The 10874-nt window shown below is 41.3% G+C and overlaps 1 protein-coding gene across 1 annotated transcript; it reads left to right on the top strand.

Annotated features, from left to right (window-relative positions):
* Positions 1 to 4813: 4813 nt before the first annotated feature.
* On the top strand, positions 4814 to 5811 carry LOC120529888 (natterin-3-like). Its single transcript, XM_039754104.1, has 3 exons — positions 4814 to 4991; positions 5114 to 5504; positions 5697 to 5811. The coding sequence occupies exons 1-3, from the start codon at positions 4814 to 4816 to the stop codon at positions 5809 to 5811; spliced, it is 684 nt and encodes a 227-aa protein (XP_039610038.1).
* Positions 5812 to 10874: the final 5063 nt, after the last annotated feature.

The raw sequence follows: 10874 nt of genomic DNA, 5'->3' as shown, positions 1-10874 counted from the left end.
CGCGCTGAAGCTTCTAATGTGCTTTGATTGAAACGATGGAGCCTGAGAGTCCACACTGTGCCATGCTAGCGCAGTGTGGTATAGTGCGTTGGCTGAAAGACCGACAGAAAGCGCCCCAAAGACCCCAACGGGATTCTGAAGATAGCACTATGAACGCAAAACAATCCTTAAAAAATATGAAGAAAATCGCGATAAAGTCATAAAACTGGTCCCAGCGGAGCTGTTTAAAGTGCGACGAGAGTACGACCCCCAAATCGTTGCGTTTATATGGGAAAACGAGCACAAATACAATCAGCTAAGACAATCCTAATCATTTTGGAGTGTGACATGGTGCCGCAGTGGTTAGCGCTGCAGCCTCACTGTTCACTGACCATCCGCTGTCTATGTGCAGTTTACAAATTCTCCCTGTTTAAGGTCCCCTCAGATTCTTTTTTTTTTTAACGAATTCTCTAAACTGACCCGCCGTAAGTGTAGGGTCGGTTATTCATATATACTAGAGGTGCTGTACTCTCCTGTAATGAACTAATTAAATGGACAGGCGAATGAAGGAATGCAAAGACTGGTAAAAAGGAAATAATTTCCTATTTCATTCAAATAGAATCAATGTTGTCCGAGCTCATGTCTTTTTGTTTCTGAAACTAAAATTTAGACTGAAAGGAAGCAGATTTGCTACAATGTTAGAAATTCAAGAAAAAAAAATTCTAGACAGAGCAATACATTAAGTATAAGGAATGTTAACAGGAATGGAAGAAGTGTTACCTCGGTCTCAGGCACCCCTCTCTTATTAATTTATTTCTCTGGCTGTAACATAAAATACAAAAAAGGTCTCAGACTTTCAATTTCCTCACAGTAGCCACCACATAACTACTTTTCATTTTAAAGAAACTAAATATAAAGTTTTAAACACAAATGCCTGTAACATAAAATTCAAAAAGGATCTCAGCATTTGGATACCCTGTACTACAAATATGTACATTTAAATACTACAATATTAGAAAATGAAACAGTATATGGAAAACAAAACTAACTGAAAAGAAATCTCTCACCTCAGAGCAGGAGAGCAGGAATCCGAGGACTGAGGATGCGCCCAATATCATCTGCTTTTGTTCTCTGTTGGAAAGTTCCATTTACATGGCAGGGGTGATGGTGGTAATACTGTTTCCCACTAAAATACAAAAAAAAAAAAGGAAACTTAAAGAAAGAAAATAGTCCTGGGCTTTTTAATTGTGCCTTACATTCTAATTAAAATAAGAATATATATTATTCTTACAAAGGGGGAAATAATTACTTGATCCCTTGCTGAGTTTATGAGTTTGCTCACTTACAATGAAATATACTGTACGATCTCTAATTTTTGTTAGTTTCATTTTAATGGAGAAAGACAGAATATCAACCAAAAATCCATAAAAAAACACATTACATAAAAGTTACAAATTGATTTGCATGTCATTGAGTGCAATAAGTATTTGATGTACTACAACACAGCCAGAATAGCTGCCATAGATTGGCTGTGCGCCCATGTGGCCCACATATTACAATCAATCAATCAATCAATTACAGATACTCCTGATCTCAACTTATTATGTGTATAAAGCACACTTGTTCATAGAATCAATTTCTTCCCTTCCAACCTCTCCACCACCATGGGCAACACCGAAGAGCTGTGAAAGGAGCTCAGGGACGAGGTTGGAATGGGCTACAAGACCATCAGCAAGAAGCTTGTTGAGACTGTGACAACTATTGGTGCAATTGTTTGGAAATGGAAGAAATATAAAATGACCATCAATCGCCCTCAGCCTGGATAGATGTTGGGTACATCAGGTAAAGAAAGCTGAGGATGGAAGTGCCAGGCAAGAGGTAAAGAGGAATGTCAAAGAGGAGGTTTATGGATGCGGGGAGGGGAGGACATTAAGGCAGAAAATGATGTAAAACACAGGGATAGATGGAGACAGATGATCCACTGTAGCAACCCCTAAATGAGAGCAGCAGAAAGAAGCAGCATGTAAGTAAGTACAGAAGCACTGGGACAAGTGTATTTATTACAGTATAGTGACCCCTGGCCAATGCATTTGCTGGACCCATCTGCCTACCAGCTGTACCAGAGAATGTCTGATTTTCATTTCTTTCCTCGGAATAGGAGGAGGCCATTAGGAGTTTGGCCCTATATATGGACACAATGACCCACATTCAACCAAGCTCTGGAATGATCCCCTCAGTGTTTGAGTCTCTGCTTGTGTACTGGCATTGCACAGGAGGATTTGGTATGAAGAGCTTCCCGGTAATATTGCTTGGTTGCACCTTTCCTGGCAAGCAGGCCATAATGGAAAGACAAAGTGAGGGGTGGACCCTCCTAACTCACGTGCCAGCCTCGGGGCATATCTTACAGCAGTTTACCTAGTGAATGTGAGAACTACATAATGGATTTAAATCGAAAAACATTCCAAATGATTTTGCGACTTCTCTCATCACGCTCATAAACATGGTTCATTTGCACAAGCGATATATTCGCGCTAATCTGAAACAGAGGCTGCGGGCCGAGAGGAGGAGGAAGCATGATGTCAGGAGTGTGGAGCTGGTCTACCTCTGTGTTTTGGAGTGTACCTCGCCTCCACTTAGTTAGCGGTACCTTTTTGTTTATTGATTTTTAAAGTTTGTCCTGTTTCACTACTGCATGGACAGAGTGTCGGGGATGGCTAGTTTATAATATTTCCTTTCTTTTTTCAGTTTTTGTTAGCCTAAACTTTAAATTTAAACCTCTGGACTGGTTTGTGACAGGTGTCTGGTCACATTTACAGGTAATCTAACCTAGTACCGTTAAAATATCCAACTAAGCCACCCAGTTTTTTAAGAGACTGGAAATTCTTGAAATTTACTGATAATAGCACAGAGGTTTGTTTAAATTGGGTGGTGAGTAAACACACAATGAAAGACACAACACTAATTTCAGGAAAAGCAACACTAACTTATATTACACAAGACAATATGAAGTACATTTAAAAGATAAATGAACATAACAAAATCTAAAAATATCAAGAACAAATTTCATTTTTTAGAAAAGTAAAACACACAGTCCACACACTAAAAGTCTGTCCAAAACAAGAATTGGAGGATACAACCTTTACTGGTGCAGAGTCCAGTTTGCGCACTGTTACCCAAACAATTAATCGTCCAACTGTCCACTGATGTACTCTGTTCACCAGACACTCACTTCCCAACAGAAGTTTTGTCAAATCGTGGAATCCCTGTCAGCGTCTCCACGTCATTCTTTTTCTCCACTCTGGGCTCCTTGTGTTGCTGAGACTTAGGCACGCCTCATTTCTCGTCCGCTAGCTTTGTTTTTTTCCTTTCATGCAGCTCTCCTCTCTCACTGTACCCACAACCGTCTTCTTGTGGAGCTGTCTTTTCCTCCCTCGGGGTAAGTGTTGCCGCCCGTGTCCAACACGTCGCACCAGCCACGTACCCCAGTCTGCCAGTGAGCCCCTGTGCTCTCTGTGAGTCTTGACAGTGTTCTCAGTGGACAGTCCCTCTTTTTACCTTCTTCTGCCCAGGAGCTTAAATCTCCTTCAGTCCCTGCCATTATCAGTTCTGGACAATCAGATTAAGTAATGGCACATCTAAATTTCCTGGGTTTAACAAATAATGAAAACATACGTTAACAAAATGTATTGTTACCAACCATAAATGAGTACAAGATCTGCTGATTAGAAACCAATATTGTCAAACATGTTCATTTCCAAGTCAGGTAAATACAAAGATCCTCCAAGGAAGGAGCAGTTCTGTTATCACAACTTGTATTGTTTGTAATCTCAACCAGGCAAAAACTTGTGGTGACTCCTTTGCAATACAGCAAATACCTACATCCTGCAGACAGCCTTTTAACTTCTCACCCCCAGTCCCAACAATGGGTGCCTATTGCCTGTTCATCTGCTGGGTTTTAAATGTCATATTTACATGTTTCTTTTCCTAAGAGAGAAATAGAATGACCGAGTGTACAAAAATGTCCCCCTCTGACAGGTTTACCAAAATCCATCCATTTTCCAACCCGCTGAATCCAAACACAGGGTCATTGGGGTCTGCTGGAGCTAATCCCAGCCAACACAGGGCACAAGGCAGGAACCAATCCTGGGCAGGGTGCCAACCCACTGCAGGGTTTACCAAAATGTCAAATGAATATCAATAATGCTGTTTTCCACCATGAGGATAAAAACATCTTGAATCTTTTACTGTTTACTTTCTCACCATTTTAGGTCATTCACTGCATGATTATATTTGTAGAAAAACTGAGGTGTTCCAAAACTTGTGACCAGTAGTAGACGTTTATCAATGTTGTTGTTGTTATCAGGCCCTTATTGTCGCACACAACAAAGGGCAATGAAATTCTCATTTGCATGAGCTATTTAATATGCAACATGTGGGTGAGGCAAGATGATGTAATGAAACATGTGACTCATCTGCCTATAAACAATATGGCTACGCCATGCAAACTGAGTAGAAAATGGTGGCACGAATGGCAAAAAGAGCTCTTACAAAATGTAGCAAGATGATGTTGTCTTCCTTAACAATATCAATGTGCAAGAACTTAAAAAACAAAACACTGATTTCTCAAAACACACAGAAATGACTTAGAACAAAAACAAAAGAGCTTTAATGCAAATTCATTTCAAGTAGCTTTGATGGCAGAAGCATTAAAATTGCTGGACTCGGATTAATCATTTTTGTTTTTTCTTTTATGTCCACAGAGTTGCCTGTTAATGCAAATTTCAAAGACCTTGTTTCCCCACTGCGTCTCAGTTCCAGATTTTTGTCACAGAATATGTCGAGTCAGTTGAGATCACTTGATTCTCCTTCTGTAGTTGGTAACACCGTTAGCCTGCAGTGGGTCCACTTCAATGGTTCTGTTCCCAGTGGCACAGTATCCATCTTGAATGATTATGCTTCACGCACCGACTTTGTCTGTAAAGCCCACTGTGAACCCGGATTCTATAACTCGTGTAAAGGTTCAAGATGTTTTTATGCTTATGGTGGAAAAGAGTATGATTCATATTCATTTGACATTTTGGTTAACTATGACAATTTTGAGTTTCTAGAGTGGGTGTTAGGATTGTATCATTAGCCATCAAGTCCTGTGAAGATTACAATGCCGTTGTTGGTAAAAACAGTTACGGCTTAGGTATGGTGGTCCCAAAGCATAGCGCCTTCTTTCTGCCATGGGAGGGTAAGGAGTATTATTACAAGTATTATGATGTCCTCTCCATCAACACAGGCTCTTACAGTCAGAAAATCTCTAATGACATCTATGATACTAATCAGGCAAACCTCCTTGAACAACCTCCTGAAGTGCTGAATATGTCATCATTGGACAACTATGAGTGCCAGAGCATAAAAAGAACTGTCACTTTAAAGGCAACAACCATGAGTGAAAGATGCTGCAACATCCAGCATTCAGCCTTGTCTGAAGTCTTTATTAACGTCACTGCTGGAATCCCTGTGGAGACCCTGGTTCTGTCAGGGTCTACACAGAGAAAATGTTCACCTCTACTTTGGGTGAAATATCAAGCACACCTAACAACCATTCCATTATAACTGAGGAAACTGTACAACCCAATTACTCCTGCAGAGTGAAAATGGTCTGGAAGAAAGGTAACCACCAACATCCTGTTTACCGCCAGGCTGAGCTGCACTTACTGGAATTGCAGAAAAGAACAGACCACCGTTGTGGGCAAATATCAGGGAGAGGAGATCAGCGAGGTGAAAGTCGTGGTGGAGCTCTGCGAGCAAATCCCCAATGCTCAACCCTGTCCATCTGCGTGATTTTCATTTTTTTTCTATATACTTTGTTAATCTCTAAGGGAATATTTGTCTTTTCACATGAGCTATAGGGGTCAGAGCACAGGGACAGCCATTGTATAGTGCCCCCCTGGAGCAATTTTCAGGTCAAGGGTCCAACTGAGTAGAATCCCTGATCTTGCTGTGAAGAGTCACAATGAAAACATGAATAGCCACAACTGGTGTGTGTGCTTCTAGATTTCGTATTGTAAACGTCTTAATGTAAAGGAACACCAAGTAATTATCTGCATTGAGCTGCTGTGAATAGAAAATAGAAATCAAGATCAGTGTGTACTGGTGTGCCCAGCTTTTCTTTATTTTATAAAGCAACCATATTGGGTGGGCATGAAGGTAGCTGTCCCATTCCAGTTTCTAAGTCTGGGGCCAAGTTGTACTTGTATGTTAGGTGATCCCCTGGATGACACAAGTAGAATCAGTAGTGGGGTTTGAAGCCTGAAGGAAAGACCACATCACATTACAGGTGCTGTTCAGTCGTAGACTTCATTAGCATCATCTTAGTGTGTTCTAATTGGATGAGACTGACTTAGCAAGTTTGTTACTAGATTGCTTTACTCTCATACCCTAAAAATGAACTTCAAGGTCAGGGTCTGTCAGTGTCTGATCGCACCGTCCATCCATTTTTGAGTGACAGTGGGATCAATGGAAGAAGACCCAGGAGGACCACATATAAAAAAGCAAGACTGAAATTTGTTCAAATGCATATTGACAGGCCACAGTGACTTCTGGGAAAGAAGAGGCAAAGCTGGCGGTTCTTTGGGAAGTCACAGCTGCTCTATGACCACATATGAAAAAAATGAAGCTTACAGATAAAAGAACAGCAGACCTACTGTGAATCATGGAGGAGTCTCTGTTAAGTTTTGCAGTTGCTTTGCTACATCTGGCATAGGGGACCTTGAGTCTGTGCAGGAACAATGAAATGTCAAGGCCATCAAGACATTCTGGAGTGAAACTTACTGCCCAGCATCAGAAATCCCTGCGTCTGTCACAGGTCATGGATACTCCCAACAGGATAAGCAGCCAAAGCACACAGCAAATAGCCTCCAAGAATGGCTGAGAACAAAACACTGGACTGTTCGTGATTTGAATTCCATTAAACATCTATGGAAAGACTTGCAACATGCAGTCTGGAGAAGACACCCCTCAAATCCAACACAGCTGCTGCAGTTTGCTCAGGATGAGTGGGCCAAAAGACCTGTGGACAGGTGCAGAGGGTCTTATTGAGACCTCCAGGACTTGCTTGTGTGCAGGGACTCTAAAGGTTGTGCCACCAAATCTTGAGTTAAAGGTCCCATCATTCTTGTTCATGACATTTTCAGTTGTATTATAATGTGAAATCTTCTGTTGTTTTAAAACTCCAAACCAAAATCTGATTTGCGTTAAATGACTTTAAAAAAGTGACGTAACTTTGTGTGACAAGTAGGGGGTGTTGTGGCCCCCCAAACACAACTGACAAACACAAGTCCCAGGTTCAAACGAATGATTTATTGTGCAAATACCTTCACAGGTAATTCATAAACACAAGCACAGGCACAATTCCTCTTCTTCTTTCTTTCTTCCTCCCCTTTAAGTCCTCCAGGTGAATGTTGTCCAGCCCTTTTCCCAACTCTGACTAGTATGTACTGAAGCACAGCTACTTTCTTATTTTGGACCTGTGAGTACTTCGGATACCATGACACTGTCCCTTGAAAGCACATCCGAATTAGGCAGAAGTCCCATGAATTGATCCCTTTGGCACCCTTTGGCAGCGTCTATGGAACCCAACATGGCTGCCCCATATCTGCTGAGGTACTGTAACCCAGGGACACTGCCATCTCACATTTCAGGGGATTAAATAACCTGAGTTACCTGCCTCCCACTGTCCTCTCACTGTACTGGCATCCCAGTCAGTTAAGGTCCCTTGATCAAGTCCTTCCAGAATGCCAGCATATCCACCAAGCCTCCCGTCCAGGAAAGGAATTTAAAACCAGTCCAGCCAGGATGCCAGCCCATGCTTGCCATCCATTACGAAGGTCCATTTGATTTTAGAGACAATTGTGGGTTTGGTCCTTTTATTTTTGTGAAAATATCTCAAGTAGTTTATCCACATCTGTAAATCTTCTTAGTTTGCTCCTTATTTTCTCAAAAACATTTAGTTTACCTGGGTTTGCTTTTTATTTACAGACAAACAAATCAACAACAACTTTGTGTTTCTGAGAAAATCTGAAAAAGAAACTCACTGAACTGAGAAGGGAAGAGTCACAAATTGGAGTTCTAAAAACTCTGTTAGCACGTGAATGCAGCAGTGGTCTGCTAATGTCCACCTGCTCTAATGGCATCCTGGTGGGGTCACCACACAGCAAAGGTCCCAGCCGGATAGCCAGACCTATCCATGGCCTCTTTTACAATATTAAAAAATACAAGAAGCTGAAAAACCAAAACACTAGCAGCATAACACAGCATTCTCAAAAACACATCAACGTTCGTCCATCCATCTATCCATCCACCCACCCATCTATCCATCCATCTACCTACTCAACTATCCGTCCATCATTCCATCCATCCATCCATCTTTTCCCAATCTCCTGTTTAAGGCTGCAGCGATACTGGACCTTTATTATAATAATATATATATATATAATACTGGATACTTACTATCACTATATATTCAGGGGGAGCAGCCCTGGACCGTGCAGTACCTCCCCATGGATGCTGGATGGCCGCCCCCCTGGGTTGGAGCAGTGCCTCAGCCTCCTGTAGGGCTCCATGGGGGATGGAGTTCTCCACAGCCCTGTTGGGTTCCGCAGACACCACTGTGGGGTGCTGCAGCAGGAGCTGCTGGCCCCTTTTGGGCACTGGTTTCGCCACACCTGAAGTGCAGCCATATGTCGACAATCAACCACCTGATACACTTCCAGGTACCCAATAAAAGGAGCCAGCAACCACCACTCCAGAGTCGGGTGGAGGAGGACAAGGTTGCCTAGGAGGAGGACTGGTGGCGTAGAGAGAGAGAAATAGAGTGTTTGGTGTTTGTATTTCTTTGGGACTGTGTTGTGCCTACGGTGATTACGGGGAAGACATGCCCCATGGGTGAAGAAAAATAAAACTTTCTTTATTTTATACACGTGCCTCGGTGTCAGTCTGTGTCGGGTCGGGCGCAATATAGTGCCTGTTTTCACAATATATACAGAGATGGGTAGAGTAGCCAAAAATTGCACTCAAGTAAGAGTAGCGTTACTTCAAAATAATATTACTCAAATAGAAGTAAAAAGTAGTCATCCAAAATATTACTCAATTAAGAGTAAATAAGCATTTGGTGAAAAGACTATTCAAGTACTGAGTAACTGTTTGATCATAATAAATGATTTATTTTTTAGAAATTTTGTAATAAGACAGACAAAAATATAAAATAATGTGAAAATTCTGCTATTTCAAAATAATAAAATAAAAAATGAGTAAAAATAAATAACATGTTTACAAAATAAAGATGCACAAATAACACAAAGTTCCAAATCTCAGTTTTTCACAACAAAGCTTTTGAAGCCAATACCTACAGTAGGTAACATGTATGTTTGAACAGTGCAAACTACTTACAATGACAAAATATACTGACTCTACACTGACAGTGTAATACTGCATATTCACTTGCCCTCCAAATACATGACTCTACATGCTGCCCTCTTGCACCTGGAAAAGCCCAACACCTATGTTAGGATGCTCTTCATTGACTACAGCTATGCATTTAATACCATCATACCTAACCAGCTAATCCAAAAACTCTATGCACTAGGACTTGCTCTGTCCATATGCAACTGGTTACTGGATTTTCTCACCAACCGCCCCCAGTCTGTCAGGATGGGCAAACACACATCCTCCACCCTTACCCTGAGCACTGGTGTGCCGCAAGGATGTGTACTAAGTTCCCTTCTCTATGCACTCTTCACCCATGACTGTCAACCCATCCATCGATCAATCAAACATTATTGTTAAATTTGCAGATGATACGACTGTCATTGGGCTTGTAACAGACAACAATGAAGCTGCATATAGGTAAGAGGTTCAGAATCTGACAGCATGGTGCAACACCAACAACCTGGTCTTAAATACCAAAAAGACCAAAGAAGTTATTTTGGTCTTTAGGACCACTAAAAAGACCAATCACAGTCTGATAACAATCAATGCAGATGCTGTGGAGAGAGTTTCCAGCTTCAAGTTTCTTGGAGTCACCATCTCAGAGGTCCTGTCCTGGGCTGACAACAACTTGGCTATAATAGGCAAAGCACAAAAACGCCTCTATTTTCTCAGGAAGCTAAGGAGAGCTGACCTCCCCCAGAAGCTGCTGGTTAATTTCCATAGATGCACTATAGAGAGCATCTTAACTAACTGCATGATGGCCTGGTACAACAGCTGCACCAAGGCTGCTAAAGAAGCCCTGCAGTGGGCAGTAAAAACAGCAGAGGCCATTACTGGGACTGAACTGCCATCACTTGAACTCTTGTATAAGACTCGCTGTGTGAGAAGGGCCAAAAACATTTTCAAGGACAAAACTCATCCTGGAAATTCTTTGTTTGTGTTCCACCCATCAGGCAGACGCTTTAAAAAAAAATAGTTTTTTCCCATCTGCCATAAACTTTCTGAACTCTGAATCTCCTCAGTCTGAGATCATTTTTAATTGAACATGTGCAATAAGCTATATTGGCAATGTGCAATATACTAATGTAATACAATATAGAATATGTAATGTACTATTCATTAACAGGTGCAATAACAATTTATGCTGCTGTACTCTGAGCAATAATAATTTGCTCTGGTTACTTGATCACTTAATACTGTATACGACATACAGTATTTGGAATTATCTGACTTTTCTTAAAATGTACCTTGGGGCTGCAAAGTAATTACAAAGTACTTTTGTTGTGTTACAGAATGACAATAAAGTGCTTGAACTTAACCCAGCACAGCTGATAGAAAATAGCATTAGAAAAAGGCAGCTTTTGCACTTACAAGAAGTCTCACTTTACCTTGACTGTCTGTGTTTGTGCATGTTTGGT

This window comes from Polypterus senegalus, chromosome 5 (genome assembly GCF_016835505.1).
Source record: "Polypterus senegalus isolate Bchr_013 chromosome 5, ASM1683550v1, whole genome shotgun sequence".
Classification (NCBI taxonomy): domain Eukaryota; kingdom Metazoa; phylum Chordata; class Cladistia; order Polypteriformes; family Polypteridae; genus Polypterus; species Polypterus senegalus.
This window is presented reverse-complemented; position numbering and strand designations above follow the sequence as displayed.

Bases quoted from the DNA above. Each gene is read 5' to 3' on its own strand.
- LOC120529888 (XM_039754104.1), top strand. From the start codon at position 4,814: ATGTCGAGTCAGTTGAGATCACTTGATTCTCCTTCTGTAGTTGGTAAC. The intron at 4,992-5,113 runs GTAAAGGTTCAA...TTGTATCATTAG, and splicing joins ACCCGGATTCTATAACTCGT to CCATCAAGTCCTGTGAAGAT. The intron at 5,505-5,696 runs GTCAGGGTCTAC...CTGGAATTGCAG, and splicing joins CCTGTGGAGACCCTGGTTCT to AAAAGAACAGACCACCGTTG.